Raw genomic sequence first — 24,435 nt, forward strand, 5'->3', positions numbered from 1 at the left:
CACCTGGAAGCCAATTTTCTTATCCAAATTATATGCCTCCATTATCTGATAGTAATGAAGCCAATCTCTCACTTTGTTTTTTAGTTTTTCGAAATTCTGCAATCTCAATTTATCTCCTTCTTGTTCCAAAATTTCCCAATATGTCGGCCATTTGGCCTCCATATTGAGCCTTTTCAGAGCTTTTGCTTCCATTGGTGACAGCCACCTTGGGGTTTTATTTTCCAATAAATCTTTATATCTTATCCAGACATTAAACAATGCTTTCCTGACAATATGATTTTTGAATGCTTTGTGTGCTTTGACCTTATCATACCATAAATATGCATGCCATCCAAATACATTGTTAAAACCTTCTAAATCCAAAATGTCTGTGTTTTCAAGAAGTAGCCATTCTTTCAACCAGCAAAAAGCTGCTGATTCATAATAAAGTTTAAAGTCTGGCAGGGCAAATCCACCCCTTTCCTTTGCATCTGTTAGTATCTTAAATTTTATTCTGGGCTTCTTGCCCTGCCAGACAAATCTAGAAATATCTCTCTGCCACTTCTTAAAACAGTCCATCTTGTCCACAATTTGCAGTGTCTGAAATAAAAACAACATTCTCGGCAATACATTCATTTTTATCACAGCAATGCGGCCCAACAATGAAAGTTTCAAATTTGACCAAATTTCCAAATCTTTTTTCACTTCCGTCCAACATTTTTCATAATTATCTTTAAATAAGTTCCCATTTTTGGCTGTCATATTAATCCCCAAGTATTTCACTTTCTTTACCACCGTCAATCCTGTCTCATTCTGAAACCTATCTCTTTCAATCGGTGTTAAATTTTTCTCTAAAACCTTAGTTTTTAACTTGTTCAATTTAAAACCTGCCACTTGACCAAATTCTTGAATTAATTCTAAAACCCTTTTAGTACTAGATTCTGGCTCCTGTAACGTCAATACTAAGTCATCTGCAAATGCTCTCAGTTTGTACTGTTTGGCTCCGACCTGTATACCTTTAACCAACCGGTCCCTTCTAATCATGTTTAGCAAAACCTCCAGGACCGATATAAAAAGCAGTGGGGAGATTGGGCACCCCTGTTGTGTCCCTTTTTCTATCTTAAATTCTTCCGTGACCACATTATTTACAATTAATTTGGCCTTTTGTTCAGAATATATTGCACCTATACCATTTTCAAAACCTTGGCCTACCCCCATCCCATGTAGGTTCTTCTTCATAAAACTCCAAGAGATATTGTCAAAAGCTTTCTCCGCGTCCACAAATATCAAAACTGCTTTAGTGTTTATATTCACTTCTAATTTTTCCAAAATATCAATTATATTCCTCAAGTTATCAGACAAGTGTCTTCCCGGGAGAAAGTCCGCTTGGTCTTTATGGATGTCTTCCATCAATACTTTTTTCAATTTCTTGGCCAAAATATCTGCAAAAATTTTGTAATCCACATTAAGTAACGATATAGGGCGGTAGTTCTTAAGCTGGGTCTTTTCAGTCTCTGTTTTCGGTATAAGTGTAATATATGCCTCTTTCCACGATTCTGGCGCCCTTTTCTCTTCCAATATTTCATTGCAGACTTCCTTCAAAGGTTGCAATAACCACTCTTTCAAAGATCTGTAGTATCCAGAAGTCAGCCCATCCGGTCCTGGAGATTTGCCCAGTTGCATATTTTGTATGGCACCTTGTACTTCCTGTTCAGATATTTTATAGTTCAACATTAATTTACTTTCTTGAGAGATTTTTTGTAATCCATTTGTCTTCAAAAATTGGTCTATGTCCATTTCTTTCTGTGGCCCTTGTGTGTATAATTGTTTAAAGTACCTCTGGAAGCAATTTCTAATCTAAATTGGGTTATGTATACTCTTTCCTTCCACTTCTAAGTTTGTAATGGTATTTAATTTTTGTCTTTTTTTCATTTGCCAGGCCAACAATTTCCCACATTTGTTAGCTGATTCAAATGTTTTTGTCTCATTTGCTTAATTTTCCATTCTATTTCCTGATTCATCATTTCCATATATTGTACTTGATACAATTTTATTTCTCTCAAAATCTCCTGGGACTTTGGTTTTGCTCTCAATTTCTTCTCACCTTCTTTTATTTTCTCCAAAATTTTATCTTTCTTCTCATTTTGACTTCTCTTCTTTATTGCATTCTGTTGTATCAGAAACCCTCTCATAACAGCTTTGCTTGTGTCCCAGATTACTCTTTTTTCTACGTTGGTATTCATATTTATTTCAAAGTAGTCTCTCAAAGTTTTTTGGGCCTTTTTATACACTTCTTCATCTCTAAATAAGGTGTCATTCATCCTCCATCTGAAGGATCCGGTTGTTATTTGTTTCATCTCCATCCTTACAGCGTTATGGTCAGAGCAGGTTTTTGGGCAGATTTCTACTTTCTTTATCTTTGGTGCCATTCCACTAGTTATCCATATTTGGCCAATTCTAGTCCATGTCATCTTGGCTTCAGAAAAGAAGGTTCCCTCTCTTCCCAGGGGGTTCTTTACTCTCCAGATGTCCACTAAGTCCATGTTGTCTGCCATCTCAAAGAATGTTTTCGGTAATCTACCATCCTTGGTAACTACCTGTCTTTGTGCCTTGTCCATATTTGTAGATACTACTCCATTCATGTCCCCCATCAAGATCCAATTGTAATCCAAATAATCCAGTAAAATCTCATGCAACTTTTTATAGAATTCAGATTTCCCCTCATTCGGTGCATAAATTCCTACAATCAAAAATTTCTCTCCTTGTACTTGAATTTCAATTGCCAAAAATCTTCCTTGGTCGTCTTTAAAGATAAATTTCGGTGATAGTCTCTCCTTTGCATAAATCACAACTCCTCTTTTTTTTACTTTGTCAGATGAAACAAACTCCTGTCCCAATCTTTTATTAATCAGTAACTTCCTATGTGCCCTTGTTATATGTGTTTCTTGTAAACAAATCAAGTCCAATTGTTCTTTTTTATCTTTTTTATGTTCTGTTATCAGCACCACGCTCTAACCAAATGAGGGCAGGTTAAAAAGACATTTTCCAGGCTGTTCAGAATATACACCTATTGCCAAAACACTTGGGAATGTATCTGCCACAAGGAGAGGCTTGGCCCCCCTGCCCCAGATCCATTTGAGACAAATCCTGCATCACTGATGCTCAAACAACCATCCCCAGTGACCCATTGCTTGCCCAACCCTTCATCATGTATTTCACTATTCATGGCCCATCGGCTTTGCAAAACTGATTGCAAAGCATAACCACTTCTGCTTTTTGCAGGTATTTATTTCTGGCAAACCTTCTCCCGGGCATTGCTATTCTGATCAGAGAGCAGGTCAGGCTCATTGGCAGAAGGACTCCTGGCAAGGGTTTGGGTGAACACTACAGCCATTGTAAGCAGGTAAGAATATTTTTCTTCTTGTTGAATACAAAATTCTGCCAAAACATAAGAAGCTTTAGAAACCATCGTTTTCAGAGGGCTGAGACCAAAAGGACTTTGGAAGTGCATAATGTTGGCTGTGTTTAACTCTCATTGAATTTGCTTTCTTATTCCTACATCATTTCTTTTCTTAATTAGTGGTGGCTCTTCAGCTTAGTCAGGTGGGATATCTCAGCGCTTAAGCCTGTTAGTTGTTTTGGAATTTCCTGGTTATATGACAAGCAATTTCATAATGTCGCAAAAGAGGCCTGTCTTGTTGTATGACGCTCCTGCCCTCTCACTAGAGGGAATCCTATTGAATGATATTTTCATTTTGACTCCTGCCCTTGCTGTTAGTATATGCAAGGTTTATAAATCACACAGGATTCTGTACCACAGATAATGCTGAAGAGTTTTGTGTAACTGACCCCCACCTCTACCCCACCTGTAAGAATAGGAAGTGTGCAGATCTATTTTGATTAATAGTACTGAAACAGGATTAGAGACAGATCTAATTTTGGGGGGAAAACTCAGGTGGCAGTTTTGAAATCTCTCACATGTATAATTGCAGAACTTTTGAAATCTCTCACATGTATAATTGCAGAACTTTGAAATGCCCATGAAGAACTTTATGTTCTAGGAAGAGTGTTGTGTGGTTTGAGTTGGCTGTATGGCATTTACAGTGCAACCCAAGCAGGGTTACTCAACTTCCGTTTAATGAGACTTAAGTCTACGATCCATTCACATTTCCCTAGGCGCATGTCCCCACAAACCCACAAAGGTTTACTGTTCCGCATAGATATGCACAGGGATGCTGCGGGTTGTATCTGACAATAGCCCTACTCAGATAAGACCCTGGAGTCAAAGGGTTCAAATCTATTAATTCTGATCAGCTTACTCTGAGTAGGACCAACAAGGGATACAATGTTGTGTATGGAATTGCTGCACAACAGGGAAATGAATGGTAAGGAGAGGAATTTGAATGGGCAAATTAAGCTTGCTTTATGAGAAGGCATTTTGGGGTGTTTGTCTTAGTAACCTATCACTCTGGTTCCTCTCTGCTTTCCTGTATAACATGGTGGTCACCAGTGAGTCTTTTTAATGAAAAAATAAAGGGAAGAGAGAGAGAGAGGAATTATGGGAGTTCCCAGACTGGTTATTTATTGGACACTCAGGCTATGCTTGCCCAGAGCTTGCATGTTGCTGGAGGTTCTGTGACATCACCAGTTTACAGAGCATTGATCCTGATCTGTCCGGGCAACAGTTACATGGCATGGCCAGCTAAAGTTTGTCAACCTGCACCTTCCAGTTTCAATTACCCATCACTTTTCTATGGGACTTTTGTGCTGTTTGTACGCACCATATTTGGTCGTTATCCCATGTTTTCTAGCGCAATGATTCCTTCGCTTTTCTCATCACAAAAAGGCGAAGGAATATTTGCAATGGAGAATGTGGGATAATGACCACATATGATGCACACAAACAGCCCATCTGCAAGTGCCCTTTGACTAGGAATGTTGACATTCCTTCACCTGACCCCTGGGGCATCTAATAGTGGCTGCCTGCTCTGTGACTGCATTGGGGGCGCTTTAGTATTACAAAACCCAAAAAGTCAGGGCAAGAAGAAAATATTGGTTTATAAAACTATATGTGCTGTGGAGAAAGTGACTAGAGAATTTTTCTTTTCATCCTCTCTTGCCAATGCTAGAACTCAGGGCCATCTAAAGAAGCTGAACCTTGAGAAATTCCGGACGGACAAAATGTTCCTCACTATGCACATAGTTAAACTATGAGGTTCGCTACCCCAAGATGTGGTGATGATCACCAGCTTCAATGGCTTTAAACGGTGCTTTTTTCTGGGGGGACGCGTACCCCTAAACATTTTGTGAATCTAACAAGAGAAAAAACTTTTTTTAAAAAAACCACACCAAAAACGTTTCTTCTCTAGAACGGTGAATTGTCAGTTCTGTTGTTACCCCGATGCATGTTCTTTGTACTTCTGTCCATTTACTGTATTTATTTTCCCCGATTTGAACTATATCATTCTAATTTTCTTGAGTCAAAATGAGAGTACCCCTCAACATTTTTTAAAGAAAAAAACAAACCACTGGCTTTAAAAGTGAAATGGACAAATTTATGGATAAGCCTATCAGTGGCTGCTAGGCATGTTGTCAGTTTGTATCTGGACCCAGTTGAAGCTCCACACGTTCGTGTTTAAAGCCCTTCATGACTTTGACCTGAAAGACTTCTTCCTTCCCTACAGACCCTCTTAGCTCTGAAGAGCAAGGAAGGGAGCCATCTTGGTTGTTCCACCATCCTCAGAAGCTCAGGGTGGTGGCGGCCCAGGAGAGGGCATTTTTGGTGGTGGCCCCTAAGTTGTGAAACTCCTTCCCCAGAGCTGCCTCTGGCACCTTCATTATTACAGCTTTCTTCAAATGCTGAAGAGGCCCCTGTTTACCCTGGCTTTTGACATCTGAGGTGTATATTTCTAGGATCCACCTTATTTCTGAGTTTTAAGTGGATTAAAAACTGTTTTTAATCTTGTGTTTTAAGGCTGCAACTTACCCTTGAATGCCAGTTGTTGGAGAGCAACAGTGGGCGTCGGCATTTGCACTCACATCCTGCTTATGGGTTTGCCAACGGCATCTGGGTGGGCACTGTGAGAAACAGGAAGGTGGAGAAGCATCCACTGGTCTGATCCAGAGTATGACTCAGTGATTTCTCCACCACTTTCAATCACTTCCTATCACGTACAGCCACAGAAGAGCATTGGGTGCGCTTTAGGTCAATTTCTCCAGTAGGAACTACTTGGTGTGGTTCAGATGTTGTAATATTTAGTTCTCTCAGTTCAATAATGCATACACTCCAACATTTATCTGATGAAAATAGGGACATCCTTAATAATAATGATAACAACAACAACAACATACCTTGGTTTTTGGACGTCTCCATTGCTAAACGTTTCGGTTTTCAAACGCCAAAAACCTGGAAGTAAATGCTTCCATTTTTGAACTTGCCTTGGAAGTCGAACGGCTTCTGCTGCGTATATCAGTTGTTTTTCACAATTCTATCTACTGAATTGGCAGACTGCACCTCGGTTTTCGAACGCTTTGGAAATCAGTCTTCTGGAATGGATTATGTTCGAAAACTGAGGTACCACTGTACTTTTATTATTTATCCCTCATCTACAGTGGTACCTCTGGTTACATACTTAATTCATTCCAGAGGTCTGTTCTTAACCTGAAACTGTTCTTAACCTGAGGTACCACTTTAGCTAATGGGGCCTCCTGTTGCCACTGCACTGCCGGAGCACGATTTCTTTTCTCATGCTGAAGCAAAGTTCTTAACCCGAGGTACTATTTCTGGGTTAGTGGAGTCTGTAAACTGAAGCGTATATAACCTGAAGCGTATGTAACACGAAGTACCACTGTATATGACTGGTTGTTTATTGATGACACATGATATGTTTGCCCAGCGCTTGCATATTGCTGGAGGTTCTATGACATCACCAGTTTACAGAGCATTGATCCTGATACGTCCGGGCAACAGTCACATGGCATTGCCAGCTAAAGGTTGTCATCCTGCACTTTCCAGTTTCAATTACCCATCACTTTTCCATGGGACTTTTGTGCTGTTTGTATGCACCATATCTGGTCATTATCCCACGTTTTCTAACACAACGATTCCTTCACTTTTCTGATCACAAAAAGGCGAAGGTATCTTTGCAATGGAAAATGTGGGATAACAACCAAATATGATGCACACAGACAGCCCATCTGCAAGTGCCCAGTGACTAGGAATGTTGACATTCCTTCATCTGACTCCCAGGGGCATCTAATAGTGGCAGCCTGCTTTGTGACATTGTAAATAATAATAATAATAATAATAATAATAATAATAATAATAATAACACAGTGGTACCTTGGTTCTCAAAATTAATCTGTTCTGGAAATCCATTCCAAAACCAAAGCATTCTAAAACCAAGGTGTGCTTTCCCATAGAAAGTAATGCAAAATGGATTAATCCGTTCCAGACTTTTAAAAACAACCCCGAAAACAGCAATTTAACATGAATTTTATGATCTAATGAGACCATTAATCCATAAAATGAAAGCAATAATCAATGTACTATAGTATAAAATAAATAAGACAGTCTTGTAGATGATAAAAATTAAAATTACCGGTACTTTTTTTTTCTTACCTGCACTGATGACAGTCATTGTTTGGATGGGGGGCTTTTCTACATTTCCACATACAATTAATCAGTAGCTGAACTGGGTTCCACACAGTCATAAAAACAAATTAACTGAAAAAGCCTCAAAAACAAAAACACAAAATAAATAGCAAAAACAAAAGCGCCAAACTTAATCCATTCCAGAAGTCAGTTTGACTTCCAAAATGATTGAAAACCAAGGCACAGCTTCTGATTGGTGAAGGTGCCCCAGAAACAATAGCCGACAGCCACATTGGATATTCAACTTCCAAAAAACATTTGAAAACCAGAACCAAGGTGTTTGAGTACCAAGGCGTTTGAGAACCAAGGTACCACTGTAATAATAATAATAATAATAATAATAATAATAATAATAATAATACTTCTGTAATTTATCCCTCATCTAACGGACTGGGTTGCCAATGAGGCTTTTATTGGGTTATTGTAATTGAAAACTAATAAAAATTATTATACGAAAATGGGATCACGTATGACTGTCCAGAGAGCACAATGAGCACAAATCATCATAAATGCACAGGGGGGGGGGAGGATGTCTGGAGGGGCCCTGAAAAAAATACGCTCCTCATTGTCTTCTGAAATATGAACCAGACGAGTTATTTGTGTGTTGTGTATCAAATGCACAATCTTTCAAATCTTTCAAATAAATCTTTCAAATAAATGAGTCAATACTTCAGTGTGGCAGCACCTAGGCTTTGGCACTCCATGCCTGATAGAATCCTAAAATACTAGAGTTCGAAGGGACCCTGAGGGTCATCTAGTCCAACCCCCTGCAATGCAGGAATCTTGACTAAAGCATTCAGGACAGATGGCCATCTGACTTCTGCTTAAAGACCTCCAAGGATAGAGAGTCTACAACCTCTCCGGGGAAGTCTATTCCACTGTCCAAAAGCTCTTACTTAGGGCTGGCAACCTCTGGTATTAGATGCCCACTAAAACCTTTGTTGTTGTTGCAGCAAGTCTATCCAGACTCATAATTATAAGTTACACATCTTCGTTTTTAACTTTTTGCTCACACCATCCATGTAATGTTCATAACTATGTTATATTACTTTCTCCACACTCCTTAGATATCATCATCATCATCATCATTAAGTGCTTTATATTTTTCTATGTAGAAATAAAATCATTAAAACAGGCTGAGAGTGGCATAGTTCCCAAATTATTCGAAAGCAGACCCATTCTTTCTGAACTCACTTTTCCTGCTTGTTCTTTCAGTTTCTTGGGCTCCTTTCCAGCAGAGGGACAAAGAGCTTTTGGAAGGAGACGCAAGATGAGTTATCTCCTTGGAGCCTTCATTTTCGGACTGCTTTCAACCTGCCTGCAATGGGAAGGTAAAGAGAAGACTGAAAGGGCAGAGCTATGGGGACAACGCAGGGGGCTCATCCATGCTTCCTCTAGTCCCGCTTCTTCTTGCCAGGAAAAACTGCTCTTTAGCGTTCAATTGGAGCATATGGCAATTCGAGTTTTATCTGGATTGATGTTTGCTCCCATTTAGCACTAAAGAGTGGAGAAGGAGCAGGGCAAGTGGAAATGAGGATGAACCCAGAGTCTACACCCTGAAATATCCAGTCTTTTCCAGTAATGGGGGACAGGGAGGAGTGGGTGTTCTGGAAGAGGCTGATGGAGTTTCTTATTGTCTCCTCCACACAGGTGCTCAATGCCTTCCAGGGTACAACCTGACGGTCCCTCCTGAAGTGAGAGTACAGGAGGGGTTCTGTGTCGTTATCCCCTGCAAATTCACTTACCCAGCATCGACTGACACCAGTGGTGTTGAATTTCATGGATATTGGTATACCGTAGGCAGCAGCGCTTCCGATTATGCAGTGGCCACCAATGATAGGAGGAAATATATAGAATACTTCGCTCGCACTCGCTTCCTTCTGTCAGGGGACTTGGAACAAGGAGACTGTTCCCTCACCATCAACGATGCCCGCAAAAGCTCCGATGAAAGAGCATACTATTTCAGAATACATAAAGGCACAATAAGATTTAGCTACTCAGATTTACCTACATTAGTGAAAGTGGCAGGTGAGTGGCTGGAAGGATGCCCGGCTCTCTGCTGTCTGTCTGTCTCTCTGCCCCTGAGCCTTTGGGTGAAGGAACCTGTCTCAGCACTCTTGCCCTCACCGCCAACACGGCCAGAGCGACCTCGCCCTGCCTCGGAGCCAAGCAAGGCTGTAGTGCCTGCCCATTCATGCAGGCGGAGCCCAGCCAGATGAACTGGCACTTGTCGGGTGCAAAGAAAGTGTCTGGCACCCCCAGTGTGGCCCAGCGCTGTGCTCCTCTCTGCAAGCATTGGTATCACCTACGCTGGGAGAGAAGCACCAGGAAATTAAAACCTTCTGTGTATGAACCAACACATCTACCTGTGCTTAAAACCCCCCAATTAATCTAACCCATTAAGACAGCTTGGGAAAACACTTGGCTTTGCAAGAATTTTCTGTATTTCTTCCAGAGTACTGGAAAAAGCCCTTGAGATTCTGAGCATTGTTTGCTGTTATACAGTTGTACCTTGGTTCTGGAATGCCTTGTGACTCGGACGTTTTGGCTCCCAAATGCCGCAAACCTGGAAGTGAGTGTTCTGGTTTGCAAATGTTCTTTGGAACCTGAACGTCCGATGCAGTTTCTGAACGTTTTGGAAGTCGAACAGACTTCCGGAACGGATTCTGTTCGACTTCCGAGGTACCACTGTATTCTAATGGATCATGGAATATTGCTTTATTTGATATAAGTTAGAGTTGCCATACATCCAGGATTTGGTCATCGGAAACAGTGCCCAGGTGGAAATCACTGGAACGTCTGGGAAAATCTGGATGTATGGCAAGCTGTGTCCGAAGTGTATATTTTGTTGAATTTTCTTAAAAATAGCTCAACAACTTTGACAAAGTTTCACTTCCTGAAATATGGCAACCCTAATAAAAGTTGTTAGTTTTAAAGTTATGTTCTTATTATGACTTTTTTCCATTGGATCAGATTATTATGTGTGTGATCTTTGCGGTCTACTTTGTTGTTTCTTCAGCTTGTAAACTGCCTTGCGTATAGTAATATAGAAAGTATATGAATTAAAAATGAAAATGAAATGGAACAGAGAGCTCACACCCACTTCTGTCTTTCCCATGCCTGGAAAGCATGTATCTGAGTGGTTTTCTGCTTGTTCCATATTTTCTAGGAGGGCTCTGAGTGGCTTTGCCTTGACCCCACCACTCCGCCCCAGAAAACATGCTCTTCTGCATTAAATCAGAACAAAGGGCAATCTGGGGGCAACCTGCTTGCCATTTCTTCTGAATCAGTGCTAAATAGTGGGTTTTCCTGGGAGAAAGTGGTGGGGAAAACGCAAGTGTGGATGAGCTCAAATGCTCACTGAAAAAAGACTGACTCTCCATGTTGGTGCATCCCTCAGCCCATTCTTCTGCCCATGGAATTAGCAAAGCTCCTTTCCCCACTCATCACTTATCAGCCCCCATTTCCATGCCCCTTTTCTTGCTCAAAATACTCTGCATTGCCATAAAGGTGCTCTGAATTCCAGAGCTGTGCAGATAAGGATGCATGTCAAGTCTCCAACAGAACTATTATAGCAAAGGATCATGGCTTTAAAGAGCAACAACAAATTATCAGAAACCCATTATCTCTTTTTCTGAAGTGACGCCAATGGCCATCACAAATATAAGGCTGGTTGAGGTTGCGATATACTTATGCATCTTCTTTCCCATAAATCCAGAGAAACCTGAAATACAGATACCGGGAAAGCTTCGGGCAGGACATCCAGTGAATATCAGTTGTACAACCCCAGGAAGTTGTTCTTCGCAGGTGGACCTCACCTGGGGAGGTGTTTCTGTAGCCAACACATCAAGGACCACAAGTGAGCGGACAAATGAAATCAAGGTTTACAGTACCTTCATACCCTCAATTGCAGACCATGGCCAGAATCTCATCTGCAATGCCAGCTACAACCAAGGGACCCATCCTGTGCAAACAGAGGAGAGGATCCAGTTGGACGTCAGCTGTGAGTGACTCTGGGTGTTGTTGCTGCTGCTGCTGCTGTTTTAAACACTAAACTTCTAATCTAGCTGAGCTGGAACTGAAATGACTTGGGGGAAAGGCTTGTTAAGGAAACTCTAGCTCAATTTTGCCTAGAAGAGTTGTGAGCCATGACGCTCACTCTCTTGCCTCTGAGGGCAGGTCCGTTGTCTGGCTTTTACCCCTGGGCACCCCTTTTGTGGGGTACCACTTCCTCTTGTTATGTTTCAGGAAGAGTGAGGCCACCTGAGACAGCCCAGTGTGCTTAACTATGAGTTAATTACAGTCACGAGCTAATTCAAAGCAAAACTATGAAGCAGACAATCTTGAGGCAAGGCTAGAGAAGCATAAAGCGTTAGCGTGTATCTCAGTTTGTCATTTGAGGCTAGCTCCTCCTGTGTCCATTACTTGGTGGAACAGCAACTGGCTATTGCCTGGAAACAGTGCGGTCTCCATCGGATCAATGGGCTGCAAAAGTGGGGTAGAGCAACTTGAGTTCAGTAGGGCGGGCATGGAGCATTCTGCAATAGAAAACCACTGACGCTGAAAAACACAGGAAGACACAACATTGCCATCAGGACTGGCTTTGCCACAGGTATGGGCAACCAGCAGCCCCCCAGATGTTGGTGGCATCTATCTCCCTTTAGCCCCAACCAGCATGACCAGTGGTGAGGAATGGTGGGAGATGGAGTCCATAAAAATCTGGAAGGCCACAGGATCCCCATGCCTCCTCTATAGTGCCTACGACACATTTTTTTGGGGGGGATTAGAAGTACCCCACTTTATATGGCTCACCATAACTTCCAGCTGGAAGGAACAGAATGCTGGAGAAGGTCACTTTTTTGGTCTTCTAAACCAGCAATGTCATCAGCATGCAAAGTACCAGACAGGAAAATGGCCATGGATGTTGGTCATCTGTTGCAGAGAGGGGAACCACCAGCCCACCCAGGTTAACTACAACTCCCATCAGCCCCAGCCAGCATGGCAGATGCTTAGGAATGATGGGAAGTGCAGTGTGACATCTGGAAGGCATCAGGTTCTCCATCTCTGTGCAATAATGATCAGAGGACAAAGTGGCAAAACCTTGACTGGGTGGGCAGATGAAGCAGGTTGGATGTGGCCCCCAAAGGTCTTTACAGAGAAAGATACCTGTGAATGCAATATCCTAGGATTAGACTCTCTCCCAGCCTTTGCTAAATCCCCACTTGACAGGGCCACTCCCTCACAAGGCTTGTGCTTGCCTTTTACAGACCCACCGATGCTGTGGTTCAGTGGGATACTTGAACGTCCTGGTGAAAGTAAGTATTTTACGTATTTGTTAGCCATTAAACAGACCATGAAAATAAAGATAGCTGCTAAGCCATGGTAGCCACAGCTCCTTGGAGCAAGCAGCACTAAATGTATGTGGGTCTATTTGTGTGTGGATTTTGCTTGTTTTTTAAACACGGACTCTTCAATGGATAAGTGTCAGGATGCTGTCAGCATCCTTCAATGGATAAGTGTCAGGATGCTGTCAGCGGCTGTTGGCTGGTTGCCCAGGAAAGTACAAAGACGAGGAAAAGTTTCTTGCAGTCCTTTTTTATTTCAATCTTTACGGAGTGAGGCTCTAGAACCCAGCCTCTTGGATGATGGTGTTGTCCCAAATGAATCTCCACCCCCTTTCTCTTCCACTTCCTCATTCGTCATCATCATCACTTCCTCTATGGGTGCTGCTAAGCGCCCTCTGTCTTCGAGCTCTTTGCTCTCCTACTTTCAAGGCTTGCCGGGTTCTGGGAGATGGTGGGTCTGGAATGTGATAACGTATCAGCCAGCTGCTGCTGCGGCTCTGCCTCCTCCTCTCCCATTATTTTCCAACTTTCCCCTTCATCTGCCTCTGAGCTGCGACCTCCCTCAAACCCCTGTTGTAAATCTATACTGTCTTCCTCTTCCTCCTCCCTGGAAGGGTCAGGATGGGGAGGCAATCTCCACAACTCCTCATCCTCTGCCCAGTCCCTGACAATAAGGTTCTACCAGTGGCAGACCTTGGCATCTCAAATTCCGGTGGTGTTCTGTGTGATGCCAAAATCCAACACCCCCACCCCCACCTCTCACCTTCACTTGGATGTCATAGCTACATCGCCTACTCTGGTCCCCTGGAAGCTCAGTGCTCAGTACAACCGCACTGGTCACGTTACTCTAGATCCACTTTTGGTTGCGTACCTTGAAAGTAAACACTGCTCAGTAAATAAGATGTTACACTTGAGGAGCAAAGGAGAGTGATGCTTTGCCCCAAGGCAGGCATATGTCCCTAGTTGATGACTGAGTCCACCTTGAGGAGCAGCATTACTGCTCCCACATGGATCAGAAGCACCACCAGTGCCATTTTCCTAGAAAAAGAGGTGCCAGAACTCACCATGAACATTCTCTTAGAATGGCAATGGTGCCCACCTGAGAGGTGCCGGAACTGAGTTCCGGGGAGTTCCTCAGAAAAAGAGCCCTGAGCACCAGTCATGTTAATGAGGAATCAATTCTTCAGTTTTGTGGGCCCAGCTCATCAGAACTTCCTCCCTGTGGAAACCAGATAGGCATCATCCCTGTTATATTTCAGGTGCCTGGTTCAAATGGTTTTTCCCCCCCAGTAGGCTTTGCTCCATGAATGTTGCTGTGATGTTTCAATCTCATGATGTTTCAATCCCTCATGTTCAGTTTATGTTTTAGATGGTGTAAATATTGTATGCTTTTTATTTCGTGAACCACTTTGGGACCTAGATAGTGAAAAGTGGGACCTGAATTTTTTAAAAATAATTCGACTCTCACTTCTACCATGGATCCTTTGTTTGTCATTGGGCGCTGCAAACACCCAGCCTTTGTTTCCTGTCTGCAAAATGGGGATTTAGAAGATTTGGCAGCCCAACCATTATTTGAAACATTGTCCACCTCTGACAAGCAAGCTGCCATCTCTTTATTTTGTGTTGCATCTGGAGGTGGTTGGATAAGAACTGTTTTCTTTGACTGGGATGGGAGGGCGGCCAGACCAGAAGCTTGATAACCGCTGTGCCATCCCACTGTCCTGTTTGGAATCTTGCAGGTCAGAGAAACTTCACAGAAGCTTCCCATATCGAAGTCCAGGAAGGTGACTCCATCACGTTGTTCTGCAGGATAAAGAGCAACCCCTCAGCCAATGCGGCCTGGGTGACAAAATCACAAAAGACCACTGGTTGGCAATCCTCCAGAACCAATATCCTGACAATTTCGAATGTGAAGCTGGCGGACAAAAAGGGATACAAATGCCGTGCATCAAACACAGAGGGCGAGACTGATGCTACCTTCCAGCTCTATGTAGCATGTAAGGAAGACAAAACTGGGGTTCATGCAGTGGGGTGTTGCTGAGAGATAAAACCTTCCAAGGAGATGCAGACACTGTAAAGGATATTATTGGGAATGTTGGGGATGACTCTGGAACTCCTTGCTACAACGGGGCATTGTTGTGGCAAATATGGGGAATTAGCTAAGTATATTGCTGCAAAAGACATCAGGTTGCACCAGGAAACCTCTTCCTGCATGACGAGTGCTATTGGGGTTTGCTCCTGTGCATTTCCCAGGTGATGGAATCACCCTTTGAATTTCCCCACTCCATGTCAGGAAAACTTCATACAGGCCTTGGTTACATACGTGGGGCTTGTCCACACTCCCGCTTGTCTCATGCCTAGAATACATGGGTCTGAGTGGTTTTCCACTTGACCCATGCTTTGTAGGGACAGGTCTGAGTGCATACTCTCCCATGAAAATCATGGGAGCATCTTTTGATGCTGCGCTGCCACGCAAGTTAGCTGGTTCACAAAGGAGCATTTTTGGGTGCCATGCTCTTACAGGAGCCAGATAACTCGCATGAGAGCACAACACCGCTACAAGTGCCCGCTGTAAGCACCGACTCACCCTCCTTCCGGAGCTTGGGGGCGGCACTAGAGGGGGTGGGAATGGGACATTCCAGGATCAAATCGGAAGCTGGGATGGCTTCTGTAATTGTGGGGTGTCAAGGGGAAATTGCAACACTTGAAGGGCATGTGAGTGATTTTCCCTTGGCCCTCTCCTTTCCAGGGAAAACCCATTCTTTAGTGCTAAATTGGAGCAAACGTCAATTCAGAGAAAACCCAAATTGCCATTTGCTCCAATTGCGTGGTTAAGAGCTCTTTCCCCCAGGGGATGCAGAGGGACAAGAGTAAGTGTGGATTAGCCCAGAGGCTCTCTATTCCCACCACACAGAAAAATCACAGGGCTCACAGATCTGATTTTGCTTTCTTGGTCACATTTTGGGAATTACTGGCCTAGCAGAGGGAATTTGCCTCTCTTGATCTCAAAGTGAAAAAGAAAAATAGCTGCTAGGGCCACAAATGCAGCCAGAGTGATGTATCTGGGCCAGAAACCATATTGAGGTGGGTCCAGGAAATGAATGGCTCAAGTTCATCAGTTTATTGTTCGAGTCAAAGGCCATGACAAGCTTGTATTAAGCAACAGGATTGATAAAATAATACAGAACATACATCCATAATATAAAAATCCATAATACAAAAAAGGCTTTTCAAAGTTCCTGAGCATTAAAAGACAGTTTCCTTTGTGCATCTCTGACAACTCCAATTCTAATGTTATTTCTGCCTTTCAAAAATCCAGTTTGCCAACATCCATGATGTAAGAGAAAGAAGTTACCAGAGACACTAACAAACTCAAATCCATCTTCACTGTTAGAGCACATGCTTTGCATTCATAAAGTGAATCCCTAGGTTTTTTCCGAGATCCATACCCACTGCTACAGTGTAGAGAAGATAGCCAACATGGTATACAGAGCCAAAAGAAGATTGGGCTGTTGTTGGAACTAATAGTCTGGCCTTGCTGGAGCAAGAGGAAACTAGAATAAGGGCTGGCACAAGATCCTGACACTGATCATTCTGTTTCATTCTTTTCCAGACAGCCCCAGGCCATGTGAACAGAATAATTCCCGATGCTGGAGAGATGGCAATGGATTCCAGTGCAACTGTTCCATCTGCTCCTATCCTGCATCTAGAATTCAGTGGCAAGTAAATGGGAAGAACTTGGAGGGGAACAACTCCAGTGAGACCATGAAGGCCACTTCCTGGAATAAGACAGAAGAAGCCATCAGCACTCTGTACTTGACAGGGGACGTGGATGGAGAGCAGCATATTGTCTGCCTTGGAACCAACCCCAGCGGACAGATTCCCTTGAAGTTCTTCATGGCTAGTTCAGGTAAGTCTCTGGGATGCAGATCAGTTCAATAGCGTTACCTAGAGCCCTGCTTTAGATAGCAGCCACACTTAGGGTTGCCATATTTCAAAAAGTAAAAACCAGGACACCCCAAAAGCCTTTGAAATCCCGGTCGTATGGCAGGCTAGGCACACTCACAAACTACATACAGGATTGCCAACTGAGGCTGCGCTTAAACCCCAAAAGAGGAAAAAGTCAAAACACCATATTTATTGAATACTTTTCAGATAGTCAAAGTCCGCTGCAGAATTCTGTAGTAATGTGTGAGTGTGTTAACAAACATTCGGGGCTTTTTTTTCAGCCAGAACTTACTGGAACTCAGTTCCGGCATTTCTCAGGACGGTAATAGATGGAGGACACAGAGCTGCTACAGATGAACTGTTTATGTAACATTCATCCTGATTTGCTTGCAGAAAGTTAACACAGTGGTTAAACTACACCCAGTTTTTATTGAGCATTTGCTCTTGTTTGTTTATGGGGCACTGATAGGACAACAAGCCTTGGTCCTGATTTTCATGTGGAGCATCGACACGGCTTTCTGTTAAACGTTTATCCACCCCACTCTGTTGGGTGCATTTCACTATCAATTTCCCAACTGCAAAAAGTAGCCCATTCTTTAAAAAGTGGGTTTGTTGCATTAGGGCACCAGAGCACTTTAACATGTTTTACTTGTGCAAATCTACATTTCCAGTATGTGCTCAGATCCCTGTCCCAAAACAGTAGGTCTGGTTTCCCCTGCAATCCTTCCATAGAATGACAGAGTGATTGAATTAAGGTTACCTTTTGGTTGTCCCCCCCCCCACCCACCCCAAAGAAGCCAGCCAGAGCATGAAGACATGATCCAACTGTGCATTAAAGATGGGGTGATAGTACTTTATTTCAATTCTGAGCGGCAATGAATTCCTACAAAGAGAGGCCTCAGGCTTTGGGATTGCTTGGCAGCTGCGATGACTGGCCTGGAAGCTTACCTTTTCCCCACCTCTGTCTCAGTGGGCTGGGAAATGCACTCTGCACATGTTCAGAGGCATCCATTTCTTTACTCACACCCTGTGGCCTTGAAAGCAGCTCCTAGGGGCTGATCCCTGGCTGAAATGAAGCCCCAGCTTGTCACGTGCTTCAAAACGAGGCTTTTACGATCCACTCTCCAATCTCCTAAAGAGCTTTCGGCATCTGGCCTGCAGGCAAACCCAAGTGCGGTTTTTATTAAGTGTATCTGTGTTAATAACTTTAATTTTAGAGATAAATGATTGCCATTAGAATAATTTAGTACTGAAGTATTAAAAGTTTATTATTTTCTTCTAATAGCCGGGGGGGGGGGAGGGGGAGAGATTATCGCCAGTACTTCCATGTATTTATTTTTTAATTGAAGAGATAATGCCTTCGATCTTTTAAAATCATCACAATGATTTTAAGTGCTATTTTAATGGGGGATAATGCTGGCAATTACCGCTCATTTAATGCTAGACGGATCACTGGAAGATGCAGATGCATGTGGTGGATGCTGCTCAGGAGAGCTGTCGCAATGGAGTGGCGGCCAAAATTGCGATCTGATGCTTATTTGGGTTTCCTGCATAGCAGGGGGTTGGACTAGATGACCGTTGGGGTCCCTTCCCACGCTACAATTCTATGACACCCCCTTCCTTCATATGAACTCAATGGCACCTGCTTCTGAGTAGGCATGTGTAGAATTTCACTGGAAGAGGCGTGAGCCCCGAAGTTGGGGTGGGCACAGATGCATTAACCAAGAATGAAGAAGCGCATCTCTGCAAAAGAGGGCATATTTGCATAAAATTCATATATGTAAATTTCCATGCCTATCTGCAAATTTAGAGGGGATCTGTGATTTAAATAAAATACAATACATCTCACCATAGTTGGGAAGATGGATCCAGTGACTTGCGCATCAGTCCAGTCTGTTGCTTCATGGGCAACTTCAAGGCAATACAATTTCAGGGCAATAAGGACTCCACTCTCTATCTGTGTAGGGTTTACTCCTCATACAGATGCAGTTGAAACTTTTCCCTGTTTAGGGTAGTTTTTTATGTTTGATGTTTTATCGTGTTTTTAATATTCTGTTGAGAGCCACCCAGAGTGGCTGGGGAAACCCAGCCAGATGGGCGTGGTATAAAGAATATATTACTACTACTACTACAGGGACGCGGGTGGCGCTGTGGGTTAAACCACAGAGCCTAGGATTTGCCAATCAGAAGATCGGCAGTTCGAATCTCCACAACGGGGTGAGCTCCCATTGCTCGGTCCCTGCTCCTGCCAACCTAGCAGTTCAAAAGCACGTCAAAGTGCAAGTAGATAAATAGGTACCGCTCTGGCGGGAAGGTAAACGGCGTTTCCGTGCGCTGCTCTGGTTTGCCAGAAGCGGCTTAGTCATGCTGGCCACATGACCCGGAAGCTGTACGCCGGCTCCCTTGGCCAGTAAAGCGAGATGAGCACCACAACCCCAGAGTCGGCCACGACTGGACCTAATAGTCAGGGGTCCCTTTACCTTTACCTTTGCTACTACTACCACTACTACTTCGGAGAGAGTAAGCGGACATCTCCCTCCATGGTTTTCGAAGGCAACCGGCAACCTTAGGGGATTGCATAGCTCTGCTATCTACAAAGGGGAATTGGTTGGGGACTCCATCAGCCAGTGGAGGCTGTTTCATGGGGCATCTCTGGCATAGCCCCACCAAGCTCAACCTGCTCTCAGCTATTCCCTGCCTACCTGCTTCTTTATGGACACTCAAATGGTTCTGCCTGTCATTGGTTCTGGCAACCCCCACTGTTGGGTTCTGTGACTTGATGGGCACCAGCTGCTGCTGGCAGGGGCATCGCAAGGAGTGTGTGGGGGTGCGGTCCACCTCAGGTGTCATGCCTGGGTGTGTGTGACAAAATCCACCCAGGCGGATCATCGTGGTGGCACTCACACCCCCGATGGGCGGATTTTCATGATTGGTGCAATTGTTGTTGTGAAAATTCGCCTGCTGATTGTGCAAATATGCCTGACGATCAGACTGGCACCCTCCGGCGGGTAGCATCCACACCCTCCAGCAGACAGCGCTCACATCCCTGGTGGACAGTTTTATGTGATCACCCAGGGGTAGGCAACCTGAGACCCGGGGGCCAGATGCGGCCCACTTGCCTTCTCAGTCCAGCCAGTGGACGGTCAGGGAATCGGCATGTTTTTACATGAGTAGAATGTGTCCTTTCATTTAAAATGCATCTCTAGGTTATTTGTGGGGCATAGGAATTCGTTCATCCCCCCCCCCCCAAAAAAAATATAGTCCGGCCCACCACATGGTCTGAGGGATGGTGGACTGGCCCACAGCTGAAAAAGGTTGCTGACCCCTGCGATCGCCTATGGGTGGTTGGATTTTTGTGGGTGGTGCTGACACAGATGCATTTAAAATGTGATCATCGGTCGGATTTGCACAATCTACGGGTGTATCTGTTTCACGACCAACCCTCCCTAAAAAAAGGTCAACAACTTTAGGGTGCTGTGATGGGACGATGAGCTGCTTGTGTGTAAAATCCTAGTCCCTCAGAGTTTGGTCAAGTTTGCAAACCTCTGTCTGTAACGGAGCCCCTTAAACATGGCTCCGTCAGTCGCTGGCAGATTCCGACAGTGGTTGCTTTCGGAATCGCTTCCAACATAAAAGCTCCTTAACGGAAACACGTCTTCTGGACTCTCTGCGTGACAGTTTCCGGCGAGGAGTGGGTGTCCCTACAGGAGGTCCTGAAACCTCCCCACTGTTTTCGCTGGAAGTGTCTCTGAGCCATCCCTCCAGCTCCCTTTCCCTCAGCTCAGCTCCTCTCCCCCTACTGGTTCCCTCTTCAGCTGCTGAGTCTCTCCCAACCTGTGTGAGCCCTTTCACTTCCCTTCCTTCCGATGGCAGTTCCCTGACATCCACCTCCCCTCCAGGGCCCCCTTCATCCCCTCTCGCCCCCTCCTCTACGGGCGGTGAGGAGGCAAAACCCCGGAATGAACTTCCTTCATCTTCCGATGTCCCGAACACTTCTCTTCACCTGTTGCGGTTCCTGGTCTCGAAGTACTCCTCCTCCTCAGAGTCCATCTCCCCTTCCCCTTCCGATTCCGAGAATCCTTCCAACTCCTCCTCCTCATCGGTGGTCCCAAAGTATTCCCTCCGGAACCTCTCCACAGGCTGAGGTTTCCTTGGGAACCTTTGATGGAACATTTCTATCAATACCTCGTCATTGATATCTTCTGCCATTACCCAAGTGTTTTCTGACTCCGGTTCTCCTTCCCACGCTACCAAATACTCCACCTGATCCCCCTTCCATCTGGCGTCGAGGATTTCTGCCACATGGCTGCTGCATTCCCTTTCTTCTATGACCGGTCCCCGAGTGGCCATCCCTTCTCGTCCCCCCTCATACGGTGACAGTAACGACCTGTGAAATACTGGGTGCAGTTTCATGTGGTTGGGTAACCGGAGCCTGAAAGCCACTGGGTTGACCTGTTGAATGACCTCAAAGGGACCCAATCTCCTGGGTCTTAATTTCTTACAACCTCCTTTGAACGGCAACCCTTGGGTTGACAGCCACACCCTATCTCCCACCCTTATGGTTTCACCTTCCCTTCGGTTCTTGTCTGCCTGCCTCTTGTATTCTTCCTTCGCCCTTTCTAAGTTGAGTTGGAGCTGACGATGGATTGCTTCCATTTCTTCTACAAAATGCTCGGCTGCCGGGACACCCCATCTCTCCCCTTCTCCCCCTGGGAAAGCCCTGGGATGACACCCATAATTAGCCAAGAAGGGGCTCATCCCTGTGGACACATTCTCGGCATTGTTGTAGGCAAATTCCGCCAGCGCCAACTTTTCTACCCAGTCATTCTCTCTGTCATTGACATAACACCTCAGGTATTGCTGGAGGACCCCGTTTGCTCTTTCCGCCTGCCCGTTGGTTTCAGGGTGCCGGGCAGTCGAAAAGTTGACCTCCACCTGCAGTAAGCTCATGAGCTTCCTCCAGAACCTGGAAGTAAATTGTTTTCCTCGGTCTGAGACCACCCTCAATGGCACCCCGTGCAACCTAAAAATGTGTTCTACAAATAACTTCGCTGTCTCTTCCGCCGTGACTGCATGCGAGCAGGCTACAAAGTGGCACATCTTTGTTAGTAGGTCTACCACCACCATGATGGCTGTTTTCCCCTTGGACTTCGGCAGATCAGTCATAAAATCTATCGACACTGCCTCCCAAGGTCGTTCTGGGGTTGGTAAGGGTTCTAATAGCCCCGCCGGTGCCCGCCTCTCCCCTTTGGCTCGCTGGCATTGCTCACACCCTCTTACATACTCCCGTACATCTTCCCTCACCTTAGGCCACCAAAATTCCCTGGTGACCAACCACATGGTTTTGTGTTGTCCAAAATGCCCCGCCGTGGGGCTGTCGTGCAACTGCTTGAGTACCCTCCCCCTTAAGTCTCCTTCAGGGATATACAGTGCCCCTTTGTAATACAAAGCTCCATTTCTTTCCTCGAAACCCCCTGGTTCCTCTCCCTCACCCCTAAGACCTCTGAGCTTATTCTGGGCGTATTCATCATTCTCTGTTTCCTCTACCAGTTCTCTTTGTCCCACCAATGCCGCCCCACACACCCAGCGGTCCTCTGGAATGACATGTCTCTCTTCGGGTGCTCCCTCCCCCTCCAAATATTCAGGTTTGCGTGAGAGAGCGTCCGCCCTAATGTTCTCTGGGCCTGGCACGTAACAAATCTCAAAGTTAAATTTGGAGAACTCCTGGGCCCATCTCACTTGCCGTTGGTTGAGCACTCGTGCCGTCCTCCAATACTCTAGGTTCTTGTGGTCAGTGCACACTTGCACCTTATGTTGTGCGCCAATTAGCAGGTGCCTCCATCTCCGGAACGCCTCATGAATGGCTAGTAGTTCTCGGTCATACACCGTGTAGTTCCTCTCGGATTTGTTCAGCTTTCGCGAAAAAAAGGCACACGGTCTCCACTCTGACTCCTCCTTCCCTGGCTGCAGAAGCACCGCCCCAATCGCTCTGTCTGATGCGTCAGTTTCCACTCTCATCGTTTTTTGTAAATCCACATGCAGGAGTTGTTGTTCCGAGGCGAAGGCCCTTTTTAGTTCCTCAAATGCTCGCTCCGCCTCCTCAGTCCAAACGAACTTCTTCTTACTGCTGAGACAGTCCGTAATGGGCGCCGTCAGGTGGGCAAAGTTTCGGATGAACTTACGATAGAAGTTCCCAAATCCTAGGAACCTCTGCACATCCTTCCTTGTTTTGGGTGTTTTCCATTCCAGCACCGCCTGGACCTTGCCGGGATCCATGGCCAATCCCTTGTCTGACAGGCGATACCCCAGGAATTCCACCTCCTTGGTATGAAACTGACACTTCTCCAGTTTCACCCACAGCTGGTTGGCTTGCAGCCTGCTCAACACTTCTCTGACGTCTCTCACATGCTGCTCCTCATTCTCAGAATACACCAACACGTCGTCTAAGAAGGCCACACAATTCTTGTAAAGCAAAGGCCCCAGGACATGGTTCATAAACGATTGAAAGCACGCGGAGCCTCCTTGTAGGCCGAAGGGCATAACTAAATATTCAAATGCCCCCAAAGGGGTGAACATGGTGGTTTTCCATTCATCCCCCTTCCTTATTCGTATCAGGTTGTACGCCCCCCTTAGGTCCAGTTTAGTAAAAATCTTTCCCTTCCTGACCCTTGTCAAAATGTCGTCAATCCTGGGCATAGGGAAAGCCACTGGTTCTGACACTGCATTTAAGGCCCTGAAGTCACACACAAGCCTCGGCTTGTTCGTGTTTTTTTTATCCACAAAAAACACTGGGCTGCCCCCTCACCGCCCTGGACTCTCTGATGAACCCTCTCTTCAGGTTCTTGTCAATGAACTCTCTTAGCTCCTGCATCTCTCTGTCTGACATGGCGTACAGCTTGCCTACAGGGAGCTGTGCCCCAGGGAGTAAATTGATTTGACAGTCAAAGGGTCTATGCGGGGGTAGTTGGTCAGCTTCCCTTTCGCTGAAGACGTCGCGGAGATCTGCGTATTGTCGTGGTACCTTCACGTTCTCCGTTACTTCAGTCCCTGCTAGGGTGGCTTGGGCCCCTGCCAAACCCTTTCCCTCTTTGCAGTGTTCTAAGCAATGTGCTGAACCAAAAGAAACCACTCTCTGATGCCAGCCCACCAGCGGATCATGTAACGCTAGCCAGCTCATCCCCAATATAATGGGAGCTCCTCCCAAGGTGGCCACATTAAACGCTATCAGTTCGGTGTGCCTTGCTACCTTCATTATCATTGGGACGGTCTGCAAGCTGACTTCTCCTCCCAACAGCTCCCTGCCATCGATCGTGGTCACCTGCAGGGGGTTGCTTAAAGGGATCGTCTGTATCTGGTGTTCAGCTGCAAACTCTTTGCTCATGAAATTGCAGGAGCTGCCTGAGTCCAACAGCGCCTTTATCTTTAGAGGGTGTCCGTTTGGCAGCTCTAGCGCCACTTCTATCACTAGGGCGGGTTTAGGAGGTTCTGGCGTGGGCACTTTCACTGCTC

At 45.1% G+C, this 24,435-nt stretch overlaps 1 protein-coding gene across 5 annotated transcripts in view; it reads left to right on the top strand.

The window, feature by feature from the left end:
- Positions 1-3,274: 3,274 nt before the first annotated feature.
- LOC308484183 (sialic acid-binding Ig-like lectin 13) overlaps positions 3,275-24,435 on the top strand; it is a 35,094-nt gene continuing 13,933 nt past the window's right edge. For 4 of the 5 annotated variants that reach the window (XR_013989899.1, XM_081018888.1, XM_081018890.1 and 1 more), the window contains exons 1-8: positions 3,308-3,382; positions 5,954-6,050; positions 8,849-8,964; positions 9,284-9,661; positions 11,352-11,636; positions 12,901-12,948; positions 14,718-14,975; positions 16,592-16,888. Coding sequence is in view for 4 of the 5 variants with exons in the window: in XM_081018888.1 (XP_080875014.1) it covers positions 6,028-6,050; positions 8,849-8,964; positions 9,284-9,661; positions 11,352-11,636; positions 12,901-12,948; positions 14,718-14,975; positions 16,592-16,888 (1,405 nt within the window). In the remaining variant the exon portion in view is untranslated. Of the gene's footprint in view, positions 3,383-5,953; positions 6,051-8,848; positions 8,965-9,283; positions 9,662-11,351; positions 11,637-12,900; positions 12,949-14,717; positions 14,976-16,591; positions 16,889-24,435 lie in introns of all 5 variants that reach the window. The other variant, XM_081018889.1, reaches the window with a different exon arrangement.

This window comes from Podarcis pityusensis (genome assembly GCF_964106645.2).
Source record: "Podarcis pityusensis genome assembly, chromosome: 8".
NCBI classification, from domain to species: domain Eukaryota; kingdom Metazoa; phylum Chordata; class Lepidosauria; order Squamata; family Lacertidae; genus Podarcis; species Podarcis pityusensis.